Source organism: Pyxicephalus adspersus, chromosome 9, assembly GCF_032062135.1.
Source record: "Pyxicephalus adspersus chromosome 9, UCB_Pads_2.0, whole genome shotgun sequence".
NCBI lineage: Eukaryota > Metazoa > Chordata > Amphibia > Anura > Pyxicephalidae > Pyxicephalus > Pyxicephalus adspersus.
The window spans coordinates 30861204-30887410 of record NC_092866.1 but is presented as its reverse complement, the minus strand read 5'-3'; the positions used below and the strand labels follow the sequence as shown (position 1 = coordinate 30887410).

General features: G+C 38.4%; 1 protein-coding gene across 3 annotated transcripts in view; it reads left to right on the top strand.

The window, feature by feature from the left end:
• Positions 1-26207, top strand: part of DUS2 (dihydrouridine synthase 2) — a 284746-nt gene that overhangs the window by 141578 nt on the left and 116961 nt on the right. For all 3 annotated transcript variants that reach the window (XM_072423086.1, XM_072423085.1, XM_072423084.1), the window contains 3 exons: positions 1571-1636; positions 10271-10341; positions 22105-22191. In XM_072423086.1, the coding sequence (XP_072279187.1) occupies positions 1571-1636; positions 10271-10341; positions 22105-22191 (224 nt within the window). The remainder of the gene's footprint in view (positions 1-1570; positions 1637-10270; positions 10342-22104; positions 22192-26207) is intronic.

Below are 26207 nucleotides of genomic sequence, written 5' to 3'. Positions count from 1 at the left end.
CTGGTGTCTCTGTGTCCAGATAGGCATTCGCTTCCAGGAGCGGGGGCTGGAATCTTCTTCGTTCAGAAAAAGGTTGTTTTTTTTTTAAGTACCTGCATTGACTACAGAGGTCAAAACAAGATCACTGCTAACAACAAGTATTGCTAGCCTCTGATCTCTGAATTGTTTGATCATCGCCTTCAAGGAGCATCTGTCTTTACAAAGGTTGATTTGCGGGGTGCATACAATTTAATTCACATCCACAAGGCTGGTGAATAAAAAAGACAGCCTTCAATACCCAAGATGGCCGCTATGAATACTTGGTTATGCTGTTCGGGCTCTGCAATGCTCCTATAGTATTCCAAGATTTTATGAATTAGGTCTCCCGGGACCTGATATAGGTCTACGTGATTGTCTATTTGGATGATATTCTGGTGTGCACTAGCGATCTACTATTTCATCGACACCATGGTAAAACGGTTCTGCAGCGACTTCCGTACAAAAGACTGTATGCCAAGGCTGAGAAATGCCTCTTTGAGCTCCCTAAAGTCCCATTCCTGGGGACATTGTGTTTGCTGAGGGTTTGCTGACGGCAAATCCTGCCTAAGTTACGGCCGTACTAGACTGGCCAAAACCCCTCGGTCTGAAGCCGATTCAAAGGTTTCTTGGCTTCACCAACTACTTCCAGCAGTTCATCCAAGACTACTCCTTGCACCCATTACTTCTATGACCAAGAGAGGGAGCAATTGTAAAGCCTGGTTGCCAGAGGCTCTACAGCCCTTTCAACTACTGAAGAAAGCCTTTGCTTCTGCTCCTTCATTGGTTCGACCATACACCAATGCAAAATTCAACCTGAAAATGTAAAATGTTCCTTCATAAGTCCCTTCTGCTTAGAAAAAAACAAAACAAAAAAAAAAACATCTACTAACTGTCTTTATTTGTGTACTGACCCCTGATTCAAGCTTTGTACTGTAATAATGAAACCTCAGTGCACATTTGTGAGAGTTAACAGCAATGTCTGCTGAATGGGTGAAACAAGAAGATGCTGGAACCAGTAGAACAGAAGACATGGTAGTTGTAAACATGGGAAACAAACTTCACAACGCTGGAGAACAGCACATTTAGAGGTAAGTGTCATATTGTTCCAATATTAACCAATGAGTGTTTTTATCTGCTACATGGTAAGTTACATAAGGTATGTAATTTGAGTCCATCATTACAATGACAATTGTAACATCTAGGCCAACAGGAATGTATTGTATTGTATTGTATTGTATTGTATTGGAATGTATAGCCTGTTCCTGTTAACACTTATATGTAAGCATAAACTCTCCCTTATTTACCCATGAATATATTGCTTCAATTCAGTTGTCTGAACATTTTTACATGTTTAAGGGGAGTAAAGCATTACATTCATATGATCAAAATTCCTATGATTAATAAATAAATTAATTTTATATGGACTTTATTAAATTAAATACAATGCATAGTAGAATTAGAATACAGTAAATTTTATGATCTAATGCTGTGAATATATTACATCTATATGACCTGAAATGCAGTTTAGTTGATGTATGCTTTTTTTCTACAGATATTAAAAACATTGGTAAATGGGTTTTCCAAACCTGTGACCTGCAAGATACGCATCCTTCCAACAGTAAGACCTGGTTTTATTCTCCTATAATGTACCATTTTTTAAAAAAAAAAATATTTTACCATAATGTTAGACTTTAAAAGTGTGTATATGTGCCTTTTGAACATAGAGAAAAAGTGTCTACAGTGGAAAATTTCTGCTGTGTAGCTGAAAAAAAAAATTTGTTTTCAATTTAATTGTTAATACAATAATAGGATAAAATGAAGGGGAAAAAAATAAATGGGAACAAAGAGAAGAAAAAAATGTACTGCTAAGGATACAATAGAACATATAGAACCAATAGAACAGAACTACAACCAAAATTTGTGGATAGAGAAGAGGAGGGTTAAAGCAGCTGTGTCAGTTCCTCCTTTCCAATCTGTGTCTCAATAAGGGTTTTTTTTTTTCCTTCCCTCATGGTGATTGTAACAAGGCAGGAGCATTAGTGGGACTAAAGGTGTTAGAAGGGGTAAAAAAACAACAGAAAACATTCTGCTTAATTAAAAGGTAATAATTCCCCTTATTGGATGTGTACTGTAGTCCAAAAGTGTAACATATCTAACATCAAGATTGCAAGACTCTGTTTTCACCATAGAGTACCCATTTTAATTTACTCTGGAAAAGAGTATTTGGAAAGAGGCACAGAGGAGAGCTTACATTTGTTTGCATATCGGTGCCCGCACTTAGTTCTATGTTATCTCCAGCTAATTATTATACTCTGTTCTCAACCAGTCAGATTGTTATAAAAACATTATTAGCTAATTTGGGCCTAACAACCTTGATATACTGTCAAAAACATGCATTATTTATTATTCTATTTAGTATATCCCCAGCCGCTTTGTTTCCCATGACCTTTTTGGGCATCAGCAACCACAACGTTCTTGTTATGAGGTCATTCCAACCCAAGCAAGCTTGGGAAGGAATACACAAGACTAGACTGTTTATGAAAGTGTACCCACAATACATATATTCAGTATTTCATATTTTTTTTTTTTTAATTTGCTAAACATAGAGCTATTATATATTTCTTTGGCAAGGCGTTCCCATTAGTTACCCCTGAAATCAGTCCAGTCACTATACTCAAGGCCTCGCCGGTGCATAGACACGGAGTCATTCTTTAGGTTATGGCTTGGTTGGGGACAAACGAAGGGCAAATCTTGAAGGTGATGGTGGCAAGTTGTTTTGACCCATACAAGACAGAATATTACCATTGGGGCTCCAAAACTGCAGACAAGCATCCAGGCTGGTACTTGTGGATCAAGAAGCATCATCCTGGCTCTAGATCGGCGGTGCCTTCTTTACTCTTGAGGCGTGTATCCAGGTTGTTCCTCCACTGGTCAGTACGGCTGTTCTAGTGATGGTTTGCGCTGTGACTGGGGGTCCAAAGTGCTAATCCAAGGGCTTGTGCAGAACTTTAACCAACACTATGTCTCTAGGCTTGAAAGGGTGCATCGGTTGATCTGTAGGGAGAGGAAAAGAAAGAGAGACATCTCTGTAGTTGCTGTTCAATTTTTCAATAAGTTTAGCTACATAGTAGTCTTGGATTTGTTCGAGATCTCTGGGTAATAAAATTAAAGGGTCTATAGCCCAGGGGGTGGGAAAAAGTGTTCCCATTAAATTTCGAAAGGTGATAAGTTATTAGCTGGGTTGGGTGTCATTCCCATTTTTTCTAGTAAGGCTGGTAGGTATGGGTCCCACTTTTCTAAGTTTGTCTTTCAGTGTCCTTTTTGTCCTCTCTACTACTCCAGCACTCTGGGGGTGATATGGAATGTGGAGCTTCCATTCTATGTTCATCATTTTTGAAATTTACTGTGTGACTTTAGAGGTGAATGGAGTACCATTGTCTGAGCTTATTGGGCATCCAAATCTGGGAATTATCTCCTTGCATAGTATCTTAGCTACTGTCTTTGCATTTTCTTTCCTGACTACAAAGCTTCTACCCATCTGCTGAATCTATCTGTAAATACTAACATTATCTGGCATCATTTGAAAGCTTTTGGCATATATGTGAAATCAATTTGTAACTCTTGAAATGGACCCTTGTTTTCTTTCCTTGCACAATATTTCTGGTACATGTTAGACAGCAGGAAAGTATGGCCTGTGTGTGTTTCTTTAAATTATAGGCACAAAATCGCTTGTTTATTTCTTGTGTTGTGGTTTTAATGCTTTTGTGTCCTATACCATGGATTTGAAAAACAATGAGGGGTACCAGATTCCTTTTGACTAGATTCCAAAGGAATCCAAGGTCAATCCTTCTATTTCCCAGAATTTAATGTCCTGTTGGGTGGCGAAGGGCTGTAATTGTGTTAGAAGAGTGTTGGTTTCAGTAGAAGCTGGGATGGCAAGCAGAAGTGTTATCAAGGGGCTAGTGTTGGGTGTGGTAGACTGAGCAGTGGCTTTGGCATGGAAATCCACCAGTCTGTTGCCCCTGGCATCGAATAAATAGGAAGAAGTGTGTGCTTGACATTTGACTTTGGCTATTTGATTGGGGAGGTGAATGGCTTGTAAAAGTTTCGAAATTAATGCGCAATGCTGAATGGGTTTACCGTCAGCTGTGGTAAAGCCTCTTCGCTGCAAAATGGCTCCAAAAGCATAGCAGGAGTCAGTAAATATGTTTACAGCTTTCCCTGCCATAATTTCACAGGCTCTGGTGGGTGCTTTAAATTCTGCAGCTTGGGAAAAGTTAACAGAGAGTGAGGCGGCTTCAAGGACTGTGTCTGGGAGCTGTACCACGGCATATACAGCTAAATAAGTTTTGTCAGAGGGTCGGGAACAGGATCCGTCTACAAAAACATTTTCTGCTAGAGGAATGGGTGTTGTGGATAAGTTGGAACGTGGTTTCGATGTGTTATGTATTTCAGTGATACATGAGTGTGACTCTGGCACTTCATCCTCCGGCTCTTTCAGACCTAAGAGGGCATGGAGTGCTGCAACAGGACCACTACTGGTAGGAGCAATTTAAAAGTGAGTCCTGCCGTAGAAGTATGGCAGGGCACCCATGTTCAGGAATCATCTCGTTAATCAGTGACTGAGTAAATACTATACTCAGATCTCCTCCTAATCCTATACCTGCCTCTTCTTTCCACTCTTTCCTAAACCTTCTGACGTAATCACTTACAGTTTCTCCGGGCTTTTGCTTGCAAGCTAATGCAGTAGCCATGGACTTCCTATCTCCATGTAATCTTACATACTCAGTGTGTAATTCCCTCTTCACAATTCAGTTTAGTGAGCCTGAGTTATGAGGGGTTAATCATCGGGGTTTGTCTGGGCTGGAGTTGAAATAGCCATGGTTGGTATGTTGCCGAAATCAATGCCTCCATCATCTGTGCTAACGTACCCCGTGACTCCTTCCACTATTAACTTGATGTCCTTTACTGTGAGCTGTTGTCCCTGGACCATCCTTTTAAAGTAAATAATTGTGGCAGCAGGTGTTTTGCGTGGATCAGGGGCATTTTTAATAAAATCATTAAGGATTTGTACGCCAAGGGGCTTAATGATCATTTTATTTCTAATCGTGATGAAGGGAATGGCTAGAGAACTACTGATGCCTGGTTGATCCTCTGATTTTACCATGGACCGGGTCTCTGGCCCTGATGGTTCAGGGAAGGTGTAACATACAATAGGGGTAGCAGGTAGATCTGGGACATGAGTGAATGTTGAACAAGTAGGTACTGTGGTCAGAGTTTTGGGCTGTCCACGTGCCTTTGGCTGTGTGGAAGAGGGGGTGGTAATTGGGGTGCAGTTGAAGTCGCTTCCGCAGAAGCAGGAGCTGGGGCTTGAGACTGCATTATGCATACATCTTCCTCAAGATCAGAATCAGACTGTGCTGATAATTGAGGGTATAATGGTGTATTTGGGAGTGGTTTGTGGGGGTATTGTGCTGTTTTACTGGGGGACTCATAATCCTTCCAGTACATTCTTAGGGTATACCATACTTCACCCTATGATCTCATGACCCACTACCAGGTAGGATTAATTACCAATAATCTCCATAATCGATACTTTATTATTACTATTACTATTCTATCTACAACGACTATAACATGGTGATAAACCTTTTTTTCCCCAGATCTTAAAGCTCCCATATGTTAACGCTACAACCTATATATTCAGTAGAGAATAAGTGGAACGATAGCGGCTCTTTATTGCAGAAAATAAGTCTAGCATGACATAAAACCTTTTATTTCAGTTACTAAAACATATACTTCTTGGAAACATAATTGGTAAAAGAGATCATGGTAATGTTTAACCTTGACTTTATAAAACACTCCCACTAAAGAGTCCAAGATGTTGGTCAGTACTGTACTTATGGTCTCTCCCGATGAGTTTCACCCTAAATGGGCTTCCTAGGGATTGCTGAGACCCTAGAAATTACATTAATGATAGTATAGTATAGAATTTCCACAGTATTCTTACAATTATGTCAATTTTAAAAAAGTTGATTCATCTAAATAGTCTTGACTTACTTGGTATATTGACCTCATGAGAAGAAGTACATTCAACCCAGAAAATGTCACAAAAAGGGGGAAATGACTCGATTGGAGATTCTACAATTTCATATGAAAAATAATTGCAAGTGTAAATACACATGTTAATGTATTGGAATACAGATAAAAAAAAATTAGGAAATATAATTCTTACTTGGATGGCTATCTTAATGATGTAATAATTAATAATTAATCCAGTTCTAGTAGATGGAGGTATCTAGAAATATATTTATTTTATATATTTTTTTTATATCTATCAACCTAGATAGATAGATCAATGAGAAAATATTATTGGTAATGGTTTTGTTTTATAGTTTAAGGTTATGATCAAATATGATATTATGAATCAAGTATAATAATAAAGTTTGATAAAAAACATACCTCAGAAGATATGTATTGGATCTTGTAAGCAGTATAAGGAATACTATCAAAAATAGGGAAGGGTATTCCAAAGAAGGTCTTATGGATTAATTGAGAGCTGCTTCCGAATATAAGGAAGAATCGTCCTAAGCTAGGACAGAGAAAAGATTAAATAGAAACATTATGGTTAGGTGTCTTAGTAAAATCATTACTTACTGTTGTGTGAGGAGGTATGGGGGGAAAAAAGCTGGTGGCAGCTGTTCAAACCAGAACTCATCCTTAATTGGGTTACAAAATCTAATTACTAAGTATACTGCACATGTGTGAATTACCATGCCTATCTTGTTGATTTATGCTACTTTTTGAAACAGGCTACTTCTGTTTGTTTGTGGGTGGGTTAATAAAGTTTAATTAATTTTAATTATATTTGAATAATATCATATTTGATCATTACCTTAAACTATAAAACAAAACCATTACCATCATTATTTTCTCATTGATCTATCATAGGTTGAAGATATATAAAAAAAGTAAAACTACAGCCAGTGTACATATTTAAATCGTAGGTACGCCATTTTGTGGATTAAATGTATATTAAATAATTAACCCCCCTAGCGGTAATCCTGAGTGTGACTCGGGGTGGCTTTTACATGCAAAAAAGCGGTAATCCCAAGTCACAGAAGTCCTGCATTGTGTTTTGCATCTCTCTGGAGATGCAGAGCAGCAGCTCCAGCATCGGGGTGAGGCGGGCGGGACATCCCCACTCGTCCGGGTGGGAAATTTAAGAGCAGATTACAATGTAATCTGCTTTTAAATGGTTTTTACAGTACAAAAACACCACACAACATGAAATAAATAAGTACATTTTTAATTTTATATTTTTATTTTAAGGTTACATTGTTGTCTAATATTTCATTATTTTTTAAAATTAACATTATGTATTATATTATTTATGATTATAATATAATAAATAAATATAATTTTCTTACCCGAGTTATTCATAAGAATTACAGACCCACAAACAAAAATTTCTATGCAAAAAAATTAGGATCACTTTTTGCATCAAAAAACTGACAGAACGCTAAGGGGTTTAAGATATATTATAAAAATATATATATAAAAGAACTTTTTTTTTTTTATTTATTTTTAAATAAATTTCCAGATACCTCCATCTACTACAGTGGTTCTTAACCTTGTTGGAACAACTGAACCCCACCAGTTTCATATGCGTGTTCACCGAACCCTTCTTTATTGGAAAAAAAAAATATGATTCGATGTTGCGTGATCACCTCCAGCCAATTATGGACAAGCGGGGCGTATCATCACGAATCATAAGCGCTTGGTGTGTTTTGACCTCCGCCGAACCCACGAGACTGACTCACCGAACCCCTGGGGTTCGGTCGAACCCAGGTTAAGAACCACTCATCTACTAGAACTGGAATATTTAATAATTATTACATTATTAAGATAGCCATCCAAGTAAGAATTGTATTTCCTAAATATTTTTTTTTAATCTGTATTCCAATACATTAACATGTTTATTTACACTTGCGATTATTTTTCATATGAAATTGTAGAAACTCCAATCCAGTCATTTCCCCCTTTTTCTGGGTTGAATGTACTCTTCCAACTTGTGAATCTTATTTCAAAATTGACAAAATTGTAAGAATACTGTAGAAATTCTATACTATTCTATACTATTCTATACTATACTATACTATCATTAATTAATAATCAATTTCTAGGCCCACATCTTAGACTCTTTAGTGGGAGTATTTTATAAAGTCATGGTTAAACATTGCTATGGCCTCTTTCACCAATTATGTTTCTAAGAAGTATATTTTTAGTAACTGAAATAAAAGGTTTTATGTCATGCTAGACTTATTTTCTGCCATAATGAGCCGCTATCTTTCCACTTTTTCTCTTATGTACTATTGACTTGGCAACCACTCCAGTGGTATTTTCTATCCTTACCACTGCGGGATTGGCTTCCTCTCTTTCTGAACTATATATTCAGTAAAAATGTACCTACTAAGGTATTGTTACATTCTATTATCCTAGGTTCACTACAATATATCGTAATTCACCTTAATACTTCTTATTACATATATTTCATATCATGTAAATCTGGTGCAACATATTGACCATTCTATTAGATCGATGGTCAATCTTGTGTACTCGTTTTGAATACTACTCATACAATTATTGGGCAACTCTAGCACTATCATACATATATTCTCAACCTCCTTATCTACTGGATAACAATTAGAATACCATGAGCAGCATAACAATACAAAATATCTGTTTTCTCTTAACACCTAGGAATCATCACGTAAATGCCTTTTAAAGAGCCTTACAAAGGATCTCTAACAATAGGGCTAGCCCTTACTGTAAGTTGAATATCCCACAATATATACTACCAAATACTATTGCTATTATCTGAAAAAAAACCTACATTAAATACTATACTTCCTCTGTTCATCCCTCTTTTCCCCCCTCTTCTCATCCCTAGTTGCTTCTCCTAAGCACTACGGCTTTTATAACCGATCATTTCACAAGTAGTATGAGGACAAGTTGGCCTCCACAGAAAAGATTTCAGAAATACTACCAAGTAAGCCTTATTAGAAGCAATCTGATTACTCTAAGACAATTACACTGTTACAAATAATTTATATCTGACTTTTCTTATTATCCAGAACTCAAAAGGTCTCCCCAACAAACCCCTGAGGAAGCCTTATTAGGGGAAACGCTTCGGGTAGGAAACAAAACTATTGCTGTCTTAACAGGACCAAAACTACTTGTACTGTACGCTTACTTGTTACCTAGCTTAGTTTTAGCACTAGGACTAGCATAGGTCATCCTCGTCTAATTTTAGAATATTTTTGATTGAAATAAACTTTATTGTGTTTAAAAAAACACTCCATGCCCAAAAAAAGCCTGTCTTTTCTCTATTCGTCAAAACTCACCTTCTCATTATAATTCCCAGGCTGGGCACACGGGAAACCATTCCTTCTTAAAGTTCTTGGGTTACCACCTTTGGTGTAAACAACTGTACTGATAAGGAGTATACAGCTAGTTTCGACACAACTCAATTACCTACAAAATATAGCAAAAACACAAAAGTAATTTAACTTCAAGCTTCAGTAAAAATCAACTCCTTACAACAGACATTAGAAATTTGCAACAAAGTATAGGGGGTAGGTAGAACACTGACACAATAAAAGGTTACTGGATACCTATGGCATAAACCAGGAGCACTAAATTTGTTGTGACTTGCTCCGTCCACTTTTTTTTTTTTTTTTTTTTACCACCCGTCTGAATAAAGTTTCTGGGGAGAACACTGCTCTTGTGTTTGAGTGTTTGGCCCTTTGGTTTTACATACATCAGTCTCTTAATTGCTGGGCTTAAGAGAATAAGGGATGTTATCTCTGGAAATCCTTCTCAGTTTTTCTGACACTCCAGGTACGTACCAGATCACTATATTATTCCATGTTTTCCATGCATGTCTCTTCCTACCAATGTGATGACGAGACAGAAAGTTTCTACTGCTCCGTATGATTTAGGCATCTTGTAGGTTCAGAGAACCAAGGATGGCTCAAGGGGACAAAGGCAATTAGTTCCTCAAGTGTTGTGTAGCATAGGTCATCACAACTCTCCAAGAGGTCCTAAATCTAGGGTCATTTTATTGTACTTTATTTATACATATATAGATTTATTTGAGGAAATATTCATCATGTTTTTACTTAGTCTATTGCTTACTATGTTTTGTTATCAGTGCTCTCTTTTGATGCTTTAATACTTCATATCTCAGGTGGAAGAAACTGTCAGCCTTGTGAAGATTATTGAGAAAACTGGTGTTGCAGCTATTGCAGTTCATGGAAGGTAAAAATCTACAGGATCTTAGCAAAGATTCCAAATGTTTTCTTTTAAAATTACAGTTTAGATTACCATAATTAAATGTTTATGAAGTAGTTTTGAAGTGTGTGATTTGCAGTATTTTAATAACTTGCTTTGTAATAATGTTAATATTAACTTATTATTTTTTTTTTGTGATGAAAATGTATCACAACACATTGAAAAAAGGTTTTTTCCTCAATTTACTTTAACTTCAACCCTATAGAGGTTTCGATTTGTTAGTTATCTTGAACTTCAGCTTTGGAATGTGATTGCAAGCATTGAATGCCCATTTAAAATAGTTTGTACCATGTTGCCAGTCATTTATTGAAATAATGTGTGTTAGGGAGGACCTAAACCCTATTTTTTACTCGCCTATCCCCGTTCCATTGCAGGCACACCCGGGATGTCATAACTCCCATGCAGGGAGTTTATTCAGTCCGGGCAACCACAGGAAAAAGTGGGTTGTGGCGAGTATCCTAGCAACCAATGCGGACCTGCACATAAGTCTGTCCTTTACTGCAATAAAATCCTGCCTGGTTGCAAACTTTTAAAGTGGAACTTTAGTTCCACTTTAAAACTGTGGTTCCATTCTGCACAGATGTAAACCCAGTCTAAATGCAAATCTTATAACATCGAAAATATTTTGCATTAGGAGTCATACAGTTATGCATGGCATGTTTATTTTTTGTTTTTTTAATTGAAATAGTTAGTTAGGTCCATAAAGATTTGGACAGAGACAACGTTTTTCTAATTTTGGTTCTTTACATTACCGCAATTAATTTTAAATGAAACAACTCAGATGCACTTGAACTGCAGACTTTCAGCTTTAATTCAGTGGGTTGAACAAAAAGATTGCATAAAAATATGGGGAACTAAAACCTTTTTTAACACAATCACTTTATTTCAGGGGCTCAAAAGTAATTGGACAATTGACTCAAAGGCTATTTCATGGGCTGGTGTGGGCAGTTCCTTCGTTATGTCATTTCCCTACGTTATGTTATGTCAGCTCTACATGCAGGTGAAACAAGCCATCCTCAGGCTGCAAAAACAGAAAAAAAAATCCGAGAAATTGCAGTGTAATTGCTTTAGAGTAATCAGATTGATGCTAATAAGGCTAACTTGGTAGAATATCTAAAATCTTTTCTGTGGAGGCCAACTTGTCCTCATACTACTTGTGAAATGATCGGTTATAAAAGCCGTAGTGCTTAGGAGAAGCAACTAGGGATGAGAAGAGGGGGGAAAAGAGGGATGAACAGAGGAAGTATAGTATTTAATGTAGGTTTTTTTTTTTTAGATACTAGCAATAGTATTTGGTAGTATATATTGTGGGATATTCAACTTACAGTAAGGGCTAGCCCTATTGTTAGAGATAAAACATCCTTTGTAGGGCTCTTTAAAAGGCATTTAGGTGATGATTCCTAGGTGTTAAGAGAAAACAGATATTTTGTATTGTTATGCTGCTCATGGTATTTTAATTGTTTTCCAGTAAATAAGGTGGTTGAGAATATATGTATGATAGTGCTAGAGTTGCCAAATAATAGTATAAGTGGTATTCAAAACGAGCACTTTTTTATGCAATCATTTTGTTCAACCTACTGAATTAAAGCTGAAAGTCTGCAGTTTGTCTGACCTCTAAGGGGGAGTGGTCAAGGCTTCGCAGGTGATTTAAGTTCCTGGGGCACTCATCTTAAGCTTGCTCACTGTTTGGCTTGTGAAACAAGTGGCTTTTTAATCAAGTGGAGTTTAAAAACAAAAGCAGTTAAATTTGTATAGTAACCACAAACCAAGTAAACGTTTATAACTCCTTGTGAACAAAAATTGTAACTGGGAAAATGAGTGGCAGCAAGGTGGAAGGTTTTGTTCAGTGTACAGTCTGTCACATGTATGCACATATGGAGCAACAGCTCCTAGGTGAATACTGCTGTGATAGATGTGAGTAAGTCACCTTTATGGTATCTTGCATTGGAGAGCTCGAGAAGAGCATTGCAACACTGAAATCACTGGATCACCTTGAGAGGGGTCTCCTGCTCACTGAGCAGGCAGTTAATGGCTTATATGTGGAGGGTGGAGAGGTTAATCAGGATGAGCATGTAGGGAGTTGGGTTAATGTAACTAGAGGGAGTGGTAGGGTCCCCCAGAAAAGGAAGGCCAGCCCTGTGTTTGAGCACCCCAAATGTTTGCAAAGTTTTGTGAAGATGTGCAGGTGGCAGACCCAGTGGTGGCAACTCTAGATGTTACTGCTACCCTAACAGCAGGGCGAGCAGCACATCTAGTAGTGGGGTGGAGGGAAACTCAGGAATGAAAAGACAATTGGTAGTCATATGGGATTCTATCATAAGGAAAACAGATCCACTTCAACCAAATGGTTTGCTGTCTCCCTGGTGCCAGTGTTCGGCATGTGGTGGACCGAGTGGACAAACTACTGGGAGGGGCTGAACAGGACCCAGCTGTCTTGATCCATGTTGGAACCAATGACAATATAGATGGATGATGGAGGATCCTTAAAAATCAGTTTAGGGAAGTAGGTTTCAAGCTGAGAAAAGGACCTCCAAGGTTCTATTCTCTGGAATATTGCCTGTGCCATGCGCAACACAGGAAAGGTAGAGCGAGCTTAGGCAGCTAAACGCATGGCTTAAGTCCTGGTGTAAAAGGGAAGGGTTTGGGTTCATAAAGCACTGGGCGGACTTTTTTTTTTTTTTTTTTTTTTTTAACTTTTTTTTTTTTTTTTTTTTTTTTTAACATTCTTTATTTTTATTTTATTGGGAAAAAAGAACACAATACATAAAAACCACATAGATAGAAACAATAAAATCTCAGAGTAAGACAAAACTGAACAATGGTAAGTATGGGGAAACAAAGACCGGTGCATTGCATATATCACATCATAACACAAACAAAGAAGTTACTCGTGGTGTAGTTACAGGCAAATCAGCATCATCGGACAATCAGTGCTGCAAAGGGTGTTAAAAAGAACAGGTAAGTAAATGTAACCTGAGATACTCCAGGCCCCCCTCCCTCAGCCTGAGAGGCTCGGATCCAGGTGGCGCCTGAACTCCAGTGTGTCCCGATAGAAAAATCCAACCACCCCATAACATATTAAATTTCTCGGGCGGACTTTTAATTGGGGTACAACCTATATGCCAGAGATGGTTTGCATCTAAATGAAAGGGGGTCTGCTGTGCTGGGGGAGATATTTAGGGGAATGGTGGAGGGATATTTAAACTAGGACAGAGGGGGATGGGATAGTCAAATAAGGTGGCAAAAAGGTAAGTCAGGGGTCAGACACTAGTGGGGGTGGATTGGGGATAGTTGGGGGGAGGATTATGGATATTTGTAAGGCGCTTCCCATGTTACAAACATTGGATTGTGCACTTACTTGTGCAGGTGAGTTGGAAGCTTTAATAAGTGAGGAGAATTATGACTTAGTTGGTATTGCTGAATCCTGGCTTTGTTCTTCGCAAAATTCTGGGCATGCTCCCTTTCATGAAGACAGAGTCAAACGAAAGGGTGGTGGTGTCTGTCTGTTTGTATGTGAGAAGTGATCTAAAAGTGAATGTGGAAGAAGAAATTGCAGAAGGAACAAGCAATGAGGTTGAGGCATTATGGGTGGAGTGGAGTTGAATGTGGGTTTGAATAACACACAGTTAATGATTGGAGTCTGCTATAGGCGCCCCAATGCTAAGGAAGAAAAAGAAAATCAACTACTAGCACAGCTAGAAAAAGCAGCAAAAAGTGGTGATACTCTGCTGGACCTAGTTCTTTCTAACAATGCAGAGTTTATAACACATGTGCAAATAAAAGAGAATCTGGGTAGCAGTGACCATAATATGATTTCATTTAATGTAAGCTGTAAACACGAAGCAAAAACAGGAAAGATAAAAACATTTAATTTTAAGAGACCAAATTTTCCATTATTAATGGCAGCTCCCTGTGACTTGGACTGGGAGACAATATTGTCTTTAAAGACCACAGAACATAAATGGGAATGTTTCAAGTCTGTTCTACAAAAGAAAACTTAAATATATGTTCCAATGGGTAAAACGTTTAGGAGGATAAAATTATTTAAACCTATGTGGCCCACATCTGATGTTAAAAAAGCCAAAAGGAACAAGAAAAAGGCATTCCAAAAATATAAAAATGAAGGATCACCTTCATCATTTGAAACCTATAAAGAATATACCAAAAGATGAAAAAAGGAGATAAATGTGCAGAAATTTAACATGAAAGACAGATTAAGTCCATACAGGATGTCTATAATCTACAAGCAGACCTGGATGTACTGTTTGATTGGGCAGCCAAGTGGCAAATGACACTTAATATAGATAAATGTAAAGTTATGCACGTGGGGGATAACAACATGCATGCTTCATACTGTCTAGGGGGAATATATTTAGGGGAGTCAGAAAAGGATCTAGGGATTCTGGTAGATCATAGACTTAATAACAGCATGCAATGCCAAGCTGCAATATCTAAAGCTAGTAAAGTACTTTCTTGTATTAAAAGAAGAATAGACTGCAGAGATGGAGTCATTATCCTGCCCCTGTACAAAGCATTGGTCAGACCACTGGTCAGATCTGGAATATGCAGTCCAGTTTTGGGCACCAGTTTAAAAAAAGGACATTGATGAATTGGAGAGAGTGCAGAGAAGGGCAACTAAATTAATAAAAGGAATGGAGGAGCTAAGCTATAAGGCGAGATTAGCTGAACTAAATTTATTCTGCCTTGAGAAGAAACGTTTAAGGGAGGATATGATCACCATGTATAAATTATATAAACGGTCCATATAGAGATCTCTCTTCCCTATTATTCACTTTAAGATCATTACGAAGAACAAGAGGGCATCTGGGGGAAAAGAAGCTTTTGCACCGGATAGGAAAGGGATTCTTTTACTGTAAGGTCTGTGAAAATGTGGAATCAGCTCCCTCAAGAAGAATGTTTTTTTAGAAGCACAGAATATAATTGGGTATTAAGGATTGAAAGTAAAAATAACGGTGACTGTTGATCCAGGTAACATCCGATTGCCTAATGGAATCAGGAAGGATGTTTTTCCCCCTGTTGAAGCAAATTGTACCAAAGGTTTCTTTGCCTTCCTCTGGACCAACTATGTTTTGTAGGGTTTTATATCTGGGATATGTTTATTTCCCTAGTGGCTGAACTTGATGGACTTTTTCAACCTAATCTACTATGTAACTGCATATGAGTTGTTTCATTTAAAATTAATTGTGGTAATGTACAGAACCAAAATTTGAAAAAAGTTGTCTCTGTCCAAATATTTATAGACCTAACTGTATATAATTTATAAAACAAATGCAAACTTATATTTATATTAACAAAATGTAAGATTGTACATGTAAGTGTGTGTGCCATTTGCCTACAAATAGTATTGTAGGCCTGTAAGTTCGCAAAGTGTAAAAGTGTAACGAGAGGAGTACAGGTCCAAGAACTGAGCCCTTGGAGAACCCTGACAGGAAAAGGATTAGAGGTTAAAAAAAAAAAAAAGTCACCTTTAAAACCGTGCAAAGCCTGGATTAGTACAAAGTAGTTAACTATAACATAAAAGGATCAAGAAGTAGGAGAAGAGAAAATTTGCTCAGTAACATAGCCTAAATGAGATTATTTGCCACCTTTATAAGATCCATTTAATTTCATTGTTTAGGTCAAATGCCACATTAAAAAAGGTTGAGTAACAAGATAAAGTATTTTGCAAATAAGGTGTACAAATAGGTTGGAAGCGAATGGTAGAAAATAAATGAAATTGTAGCTACAGAGCAGGGAGGGGCCAATCGAGAATTTCAGTTTTAGGAAAGACAATTACATGTTTGAAAGCTGAAGGGAAAAATGCCAGTGGAAAGAGAGAGGTTGAGCAGTTTGATTGGAGCAGGAGCTAGGGTGAAAGAATGGCCTCTGAGTAAGACAGAGGGTTGTTGGGTGAGTGAACATGCAAAGCAGGGAAATGATAAATGAAGAAAGACCGCTTTATCTGAACTAACATTAAGGCAAGTTGTGGTGGTGATTTCTTGGAAGGCAAGGGTTGCAGTAAAAGGTAAGGGGTGTGTAGAGTTAGAGAGTAACATAACCTGTGGCAAAGAGGCAGAATGGGTTGGATGTTTGAGAAGATGAGAATAGAAAAGTATTTTTGCTTGGCAGCAGCAAGCACAGTGTTAAAACTATATAAAAGTGTATCATGCATATTTTTAATAAGTATATGGTAAAATATTTATATAAGGGAATTTGAAGGTATCTTGAGTAAGGCAAGATGAAATGAGAAGTTAAAATTCAAGTTCCTTGACAACTTACTTTAAAATGGTAACAGACAAACAATTTCAACAAAGTACATTTGATTTGGTGCAAATAGCTTATATAATTGTAACAAAGCAATTGATTGCTCTGAAAGTTTTATAGGGAATAGGAAACCATAAGTTTTGATACCACTACTCTGCTGTACAACTTTATGATAAGTCTTGACAAGTTTCACAAACGAACACTGCTTCTTTAGAAGACAGGCACTCCTCCTGCCAGCGCACAAAAGGGTCAACTCCGCCCCTTGACCCCCCCAGGACCTACCTTTTTCCATAAAATCCCCCTCACCTCCTCTCCTCTCTGTTCTCTTTTCTGGTCCCTGATCCAGGAATTCCTTCATGTTCCAGTGGTGATCATCTTCATTGTAGGGCTGTAGGGTCCGAAGGCATCTCTCGCCCGGGTCCCGGCATGTCCAGGGGGATGGTGTAAGTGCGGAATCTGACGCATGCGTGTTGCAAGGTAGGGGCAGAGATGCCAGTTTCCAAGATGGCGCCTTAGTATAATTTTTGACATGAAGCATGTGCAGGGTGCGCAAAGGGCTTGACTGCCCGGGGTTTTGTTGTACTGCGCGCGCGCACACACACACACACACACACACACACACACACACATATATATATTCCCCCAAAGCTTGTTTTATTCTACTTCGTCTCCTTCTTGCACACCTGAGCCCTTATGGGATTCCCACCATCCTGCTGGGCAGGTGCAACTCCTCCTGTGTACCCAGATGGACTGAAGAGGCCCACCCAATCCTTTCCCTTTAATCCGGAGTCCAGGTCCCGTCACACCTAGTGTAATACAGCAACATAGTATATATATATATATATATATATATATATATATATATATTTATATGTTTTTGTGCATATACTAGGTGGATGTACATAGGCATATCCTAGTGCTAACGTGGTGGCAGTAGAGTAGAGAATTTTTGTGAGCTCGCTGCTCACATTTTGTTTTGTGCCTTTCTCTCTCTAGCGCCTGACACTTCTACACCTGCCTCTTTTTCATCATCGCAGAGGTAACAAAATTTTTTTTTCCTTTGATTTTTGTTCTTCCTTTGCCGGCTGCAGATTTTGATTGGTATATATTCAATTTAAAATTTGTTACAGAAGTAAAAGCCTTGGAAAGAAACAGCTCAGGAAGACAAGGCATTTAGCCTCCCCTAGTCCTGACCGTCAATCTTCTAAAAGAGTATGGGTTACAAGGTAGAATTCCCCAAGGGCGAGCATGGGTAGGAAGAGGTCTTTTTCCCACTCAAGAAGTCAGTCAGGGGAACACCCTGAAGTAGAGTTTTATATTGGGCATGTGGCACAAGGGCCTTACCATCAAAACCTGTGTATGGGATATGCTTTAAAGAAACATGCCGTGATAAGGAAACAGAGTCCAAGGAGATGGGATCTTATACTGACCAGGCCATTGCAGAAAGTTTTAAGAAACTGACTCTAAGTTCTAGTTCTAACTCACAAGATGAGCCAGGCAGACAGTGGGAGATTCCACAGGATTCACAGTTTTCTGGCTCAGAAGCTGGGGAATGAAGTTCTTTTTCTTTTGACTTTTCGTTAGTCAAACCATTCATTAACACTGTTAGAAAATCTTTTCAGTGGGAAGAAACCACCCCTTCTCCTCCAAAGAAGAGAAGATACTTTCCTACTTTGAAGAAAGTATATATTACCTTTCCTTTCATGGAGGAGGTTAAGCAACTGCTTGAAGAAGAATAGTTGAAGCCTGATAGTAAATATTCACTTTTTTATTAGATTTTCGAAATAATATCCTCTAATTTAGAATGACATGAGTTCTGGGATTCGCACCAAACTGTGGATCAGAACGTCTCTTCAGGGATCAGCTCTTCAAGGATCCAATGGATAAAGTTAAATGGAGACCTGAAGAAAATTTACTCAGCAGTTGGGTTAGCTAGTCATCCAGCAGTTGCTCTCACCTCAGTGTTCTAGAGCATTATAAGCCTGGGTCGAGATGTCGAGAAACACAACTGCCAATTTTTATTTAGATCTGATTTTTTTTTTTAGGAGAAGAGTCAATTGATTAGTGAAGTTATCCGCTAAAATAATGGGATTTTCGGTAACGGCAAGAAGATCCCTGTGTCTAAGGCATTGGATGCTGTTTCCAAACAGGCATTGTGTTCCATTCTCTTTGAGGGTAATGTTCTTTTTGGCAAACCTCAGGATTACTGTCCATGAGACGTAAATGCCAATTTTTCAACCCAACCAAGATCCTCGAAAAAAAGATCAGAGTTAAGAGGGTTTAGGTCCCATGAACCATTCTGTCAGCAATGGAGGGGAACACAAACTGCTTTTCAGAGACCAACAAGGTCCAAGATTCCGCAGTCAGCCAAGTCGACCAACAAGCAGTTCTTAAGGTGGCTTTGCCCAGGTTCTGGAAGTAGGGGCCAGACTTCTGAAATTCCCAGAGGTATGGAAGGAGAACATCCCAGACACCTGGGTAGTGTCAGTGGTTTCCTTGGGTACCAGATCGAGTTTGCACAAAAACACCCACAGCACCACTTCACCCAAACTATTCATCCACCAGAGAAGGCAAAACGTCAGATTTTACTTTCCTAGGTCCAGGGGCTTGTCAAGTCGCAGGCAGTAGTATTAGTACCTGTGGAAGAACAGGGGAAAGGATATCTCAAATAAGAAAATGGGCTCCAAAACTGAATGCAACTCCAAAAAGTGAATGCAAGAGAATTCATGAAGATAATAGGCCTGATGAATGCTTGTATTTTGGTAGTTCCTTGGGCTAAATTGCATACAAGAAGAATGCAGGTTTGTTTTTTCAGTCAGTGGGATCGGTTATCCCTGAAGCAAGAGATCCGTAAACCTCTACCTGTAAAAAGTGATCTGTTATGGTGTACGTCAGTGCAAAACCTATCCAAAGGAACATTGGTAATACAAGGAGATTGGATAATCCTAACTACAGATGCAAGCATAAAAGGCTGGGGAGCTCATTGTGGCAAATATCAGGCACAAGGTCAATGAACAGTTCCATCAACAATCGGATCCAATCTACTGGAATTAATGGCAGCATGGCAATGGCTGAAGGCATTCCCAAGTCTTCTACTACACAAGAAGATGAAAATCTTGATGAACAACAAGATAGTGGTAGAATACATCTCCAAGCAGAGGGGAACAAGAAGTCCTCATCTGCCTCAAACATGCATAATATTTTTTTCTAGTAGAAACTGTTCATTGTGGTCCTTTATCAAACTGTCTAATATCTTCCCGACTATAAAAGTTAAACTTGCAGGTCTATAGTTACTTTATAATGACTTTGCTCCCTTTTTTAAAGATAGGTACCCCATTGGCTTTACGCTTATGATTGGTACCATGCAAGTAATTGAATTTATTTAATTTAAATTAGAAACTTTGAGGATATGAGGGTGGAATTCCTCAGGTCCTGGTGTTTTATTAACCATAATTTTATCTAACTGTTGTCTAATCATATCAATTTTTAGCCAACATGTATAGTAAACCCACATTTTTCTTTATTACCCAGTCACCAACCCTTTTCATATATTAAAAAATTTTTGATGGTAATATATATTTTTTTATTATTTGAAATGTCATTTTAACTTTTCTTTATGGCTTTTTTAATATTAGCCATGAGTCACACTTTATTTTTGCCTCCTAAATTCATTGCTGATTTCTGTTCTTTTTAAGGACAATATTTCCTCTCATTCCAAGTGGAGACCCCCACCCTTAAGAATAAAAAATGTGCATTCTTAAGAGTGGCAGTATCAATACACCAGTCAAAATCAGGGTAGTAAAATAATCCAATTTTTTAGCGCTGTGCAGTCTATAACAGACTCCACTATTTACCTATGCATTATGCATTTCCGTATGCAACTGCACCCATATTGTTTCATCATCATGCCATTCTCCATTAACAATTTTAAGATCACCTCTTAAATACAGATACCACCGCCTTTTTGTTTAACTTTGTCTTTTTAAGAGAGAGTATAGCCAGAAATGTTAACAACCCAGTCGTGTAAAGAACAAAGTCGGTATTCAGCAATACCATCTAACCAAGCAAGTCCTAGTTCTCTTAAATGATTAAGGCTTTCAACTCCCCTCTTTTGCTTGCTGGACTTCTAACATTGGTTAACAATGCTTTTTATCATATCAATTCATAACCAACCTCCCAATTATCCCTAATCCAACCACTGCTGGTGACTGACCCCTCTTTGACTTATCTGCTTCCTTGTTTAACTGTCCCACACCCTCTGTCCTAGTTTACATATTCCTCCACAGCTGTCTAAACTCCCACTGCCTTTCCCATCCTGCACATGGCTCAGGCAATAATTCTAAAGTATTTAAATGTGGAGGTTCTTCCTTTCAACTTGTAGCCTAGTTCTAGCTCTAAACAGATTCCTAAGGATCCTCTGTCTTCCATGTATCCTGTCATTGGTTCCAACACAGACCAAGAAAGCTTTGTTATGCCCAGCCCCTCTAGGATTTTGTCCAGTGGGTCCATCACATGCCTAACCCTAGCACCAGGGAGACAGCAAACCATTCGGTGGAGGCAATCCAGGCAACTGATTATTTTATCAGTCCTGATTAATAATTTTAATTGTATAGGGCTTCCTGCATTGCCTTCCACACCTCTACTAGATGGACTGCTCTGCCATTACATAGCGACTTAATGACAAAATGAAAAGACAATTTTAGACAATTTTGTAAACTAATTAAACAGAAAAAAAACTAAAATATCACATAACGTAAGTATCCAGACCCTTTACTTCCTTAGTCCTTAGTTGAAGCACCTTCATAGAAGTAATTACAGACCTGAGTCATCTTGGGTTTGATGCAACACTGCATGCAACATGTTTTGCACACCTTGATTAGGGGATATCTGCCATTCCTCTTTGCAAGTCCACTTCAAGCTCAGTCAGAGATGCTCGATAAGGTTCAAAGTCTGGGCTCTGGCTGGGCCATTCTAGGATATTCACAGAGTTGTCCCTAAGCCACTTCTGTGTCTTCACTGTATGCATTGGGTCATGGTCATGTTGGGGAATTAACCTTCCAGGTCCTGAGCACTTTGGAACAGATTTTTATTGAGGATATCTCTGCACTTTGCTCTATTCTCTATTTCCATTAATCCTGACCAGTCTCCCAGTCCCATCTGCTGAAAAACAACCCCACAGCTTGGTGCTGTTACCACCATGTTTCACTTTTAGGATAGTATTGGGCCGTTGATGAGTGGTGTCTTGATTTCTTCTAGACATAATTTTTAGAAATGAGGCTAAATGGTTCAATTTTGGCTTCACCAGAGACTCTTGTTCCTCCACCGGCATTTAATAAGTGTTGAATTTATAGCAGGTTGGTAAAAATGTTATAACTACTACATTTTTTTTAAATGTACAACAGTATTATGTGTAATGTGTTAAGTTTAAATCTCTACATGACAACTTTTTTTTTTTTTTTTTTAAAGGAAAAAAGAAGAAAGGCCACAACACCCTGTTCATTGTGACTTTATCAAAGCAATAGCAGAAGCTGTATCTATTCCAGTTATTGCCAAGTAAGTAAAATATTATTTATTAAAGTAGGTTTGAGTCACCAAAATCTCATTAAACCTTTGACTCAATAATGTATTTGTTTTTAAAGTATTTTAGCTTTATTTGCCATAATACCTGACAATTCTGCAAAAAGTTTTGTAAATATTTCCCTTTGTAAAAGGTTAAACATTTCCTGTTAAAAATTGACAGTTCTTTGTCTCATAATTGCTCGCTTGCATTGTCACCCTGTCAAATGTGCTTCCAAAGGAAAGGATAAGTGGCCATGTTGTTTCTCAATGTGCAGGCATGGTCTGCTATTTTTAGCATCTACACAGCTGGACTGCATGCATCTACAGTTAGGTCTATAAATATTTGGACAGAGAAAACTTTTTCTAATTTGGGTTCTGTACATTACAACAATCAATTTTAAATGATACAACTCGGATGCAGTTGAACCACAGAATTTCAGCTTTATTTCAGTGGGTTGAACAAAAAGATTGCATAGAAATGTGAGGAACTAAAGCCTTTTTTAACAAAATCACTTCATTTTGGGGGCTCAAAAGTAATTGGACAAATTAAAAGCTGAAAAAAAATGTTCATTTCCAATACTTGGTTGAAAACCTTTTGCTGGCACTGACAGCCTGTAGTCTTGAACTCATGGACATCACCATATGCTGGGTTTCCTCCTTTTTAATGCTCTGCCAGGCCTTTACTGCAGCGGCTTTCTCTTGCTGTTTGTTTGTGGGCCTTTCTGTCCGAAGTTTAGTCTTTAACAAGTGAAATGCATGCTCAATTAAGTTCAGATCCGGTGACTGACTTGGCCATTTAAGAATTTTCCACTTCTTTGCTTAAATAAACTCCTGGGTTGCTTTGGCTGTATGTTTTGGGTCATTGTCCATCTGTATTATGAAATTCCTCCCAATCAATTTGACTGCATTTATCTGGATTTGAGTTGACAGTATGTCTCTGAACACCTCAGAACCTGCTTCTCTCCTGTGTCACATCATCGATAAACACTAGTGTCCCAGTGCTACTGGCAGCCATGCATGCCCAAACCATCATCAAACTGCCTTCGCCATGTTTTACAGATGATGTGGTATGCTTTGGATCATGAGCTTTTCCACACCTTCTCCATACTTTTTTATTGCCATCATTTTGCTAAAGGTTGATCTTGGTTTCATCTGTCCAAAGAATGTTTTTCCAGAACTTTGCTGGCTTTTTTAGATGTTTTTGAGCAAAATCCAATCTAGCCTTTCTATTCTTGAGGCTTATGAGTGGCTTGCACCTTGCAGTGCCCCCTTTGTATTTACTTTCATGCAGTCTTCTCTTGATGATAGACTTGGATATCGATACGCCTACTTCCTCAAGAGTGTTGTTCACTTGGTTGGCTGTTGTGAAGGGGTTTCTCTTTACCATGAAAATGATTCTGCGATCATCCACCACTGTTGTCTTCCGTGGACAACCAGGTCTTTTGGCTTTGCTGAGTTCACCAGTGCTTTGTTTTTTTCTTATGATGTACCAAACTGTAGATTTTGCCACTCCTAATATTGTAGCAATTTCTCAGATGGGTTTTTTCTGATTGTGCAGCTTAAGGATGGCTTGTTTCACCTGCATGGAGAGCTCCTTTGACCGGATGTTGTCAAAGGAGCACAAATCTTCCACATACAAGCACCCCCCCCCCCCCAAAAACAAATCTAGGCCTTTTATCTGCTTAATTGATAATGACATAACGAAGGAATTGCCCACACCAGCCCATGAAATAGCCTTTGAGTCAATTGTCCAATTTAGTTCCTCACATTTTAATGCAATCTTTTTGTTCAACCCACTAAATTAAAGCTGAAAGTCTGCAGTTTAACTGCGTCTGAGTTGTTTCATTTAAAATTAATTACAGAACTAAAATTAGAAAAAAAAGTTGTCTCTGTCCAAATATTTATGGACCTAACTGTACATTGCAAATAGTAAAGCAACATTTTCAAAAATCAAAAAAAAAAAAAAACATAATTAACATTTATTGATATTCTTATATTAAAACAAAGTTAGGGAAACTTCAGTTTATAGTTGTAAACAACAAATATATACAGGTATGTGTTGTAGAAGATGGAAACGTGTGATGCCAAATTCAGGGGATATTTGGCATCAACTAACTCAATTTTACCTGGAAAAGGGAATAGAGGGTCATGTGTATTGTATGGGTATTGTTGCAGAATTGCAGCTCTGTATTTCAGATATAGACCCAGAGTGTCCTAGAAGGAATGAGAGTCACTTCTCTCGTCTAGTCCATATACTTAAGATAGTTCTTGATCATGTGGCCATTGATAAAAATAGCACCTGCCTTTGAATCAAGGGGGAGTTGGAGCCAGAGGAGGACATTGACTGTATGCTGACAGGGCCCAGGAGGTCTCCCAAAATTTAGGATTGTGGGACCAGAAGCTCTGAAGAGAGGCAGGAGGCCAAGTATTTTTTTTTTTTTTTTAAAGTGTGCAGAGGGCACTCTCCACATAAGCAAATGCACACCAAGACTGTCATTGAAAACATTTATATATTGTTAAAGATTGCTTAGAATTGGTGCTAATCACATTTCCTCAACTTGTAATAGGCCGCTCCCCTAGAAATTGTAAACTAAAGAAAAAAGACCAAGAACAGCTATGATTTTTGTGCGACAAAAAGATTTTGTAATACAAAAATCTATTTAAATCATAGTTTGACATAAAAGAGTAGCACAGTGTTTTATACAGTCTTTCCTATATATATATATATATATATATATATATATATATATAACCTGACACACAACTCAGCAGCTCCTCCTGCATGCCGAACTCAGCACGATACAGGATTCCCTTTCCAAGGCACCACAGATACTGTGTTGTGAGATCACTAATCCATACCCACCTCTGTGACATCCCTTAAACAATCATTTCAACCTACCTCAAATTGTGAACGAACGTTCTTCAAAAGCCCTAAGGAATCCGACAGGCGAAACGTGTTGTGTTACGGACGTTTTCCTATGATTATATATGTGTGAAAGACGGTAAAAAAATGCTGTGCTACTGTTTTATGGAAAACTCTGATTTAAATAGATTTTTGTAATACACAATCTTTTTGCAGTAATAAAACCCTAGCTGTTCTTGGTCTTTTTTTTTTATTTTCCATATTGTTATACACCAGTAATTAGTGTATCTGAAAATGTCAGTGGGCAAGGACATGTGTGCTTTAGTAATGGATAAATACATAAATGCTGTTACTAAATCACATAATCGACTAGAGCAGAGGTAGGCAAACTTTTGTAGCCACTAGGCCATTTCAGGGGTGGGCAGGAGCACACTAGGTCAGACTCTCTCGTGTTTGGCCCTAATGTCTCCCCCCCCACAAGGAACTCTCCCCGAAGGGAAATCCCTCTTCTCTGTATGCATTGCGGAGGAGATGGATTTCCCTTCAGGGGGCATACCCTATTTACCCCGGCGTCAGAAGTGTTAATGCCGGCCGCGGTAAATAGGGCAGCCACTGCAAGAGGAGGCTCAAGAGCCACATGCGGCTCCGTCGTCTCCGGCTCTGGTAGTTTGTTCCAGCCTAATGCCCCCTGGCCGATCGGCCTGCAACCCGCGGTTCCGGAGCCACGGGTTGCTGGCCGTGGTTAGGCCGGATTAGCAAGGGGCCGTTAGGCCGGGACAAACTACCAGCTGAGTCGTATCTGGCCTAAAGGCGGGAGTTTGCCAACCTCTGGACCAGAGCATCATAGGTACATATTACGTTACATTCATTGCTACAAAAGAAAAGAAAACCAGAAAAACTGTTGCTTGCAGAAGATCAGATGCCTACTATTGCTGGAGGCCAGTTATAGATGTTTAGTGTTGGTTGCCCTGTATTTAAGATTCACTGTTGTTTGCTGCATTTTGAATATATTAATTTCCAATAAATGCACTTAACCCTGACTTTTTTTACTGTATGCTGTCAAAACCTACAAATGCTTAGAATAAATATTCCAAGCACTTTTAGAAAAAGATGATTGTTGTTATTACTATTTGTATTTAATACCCTG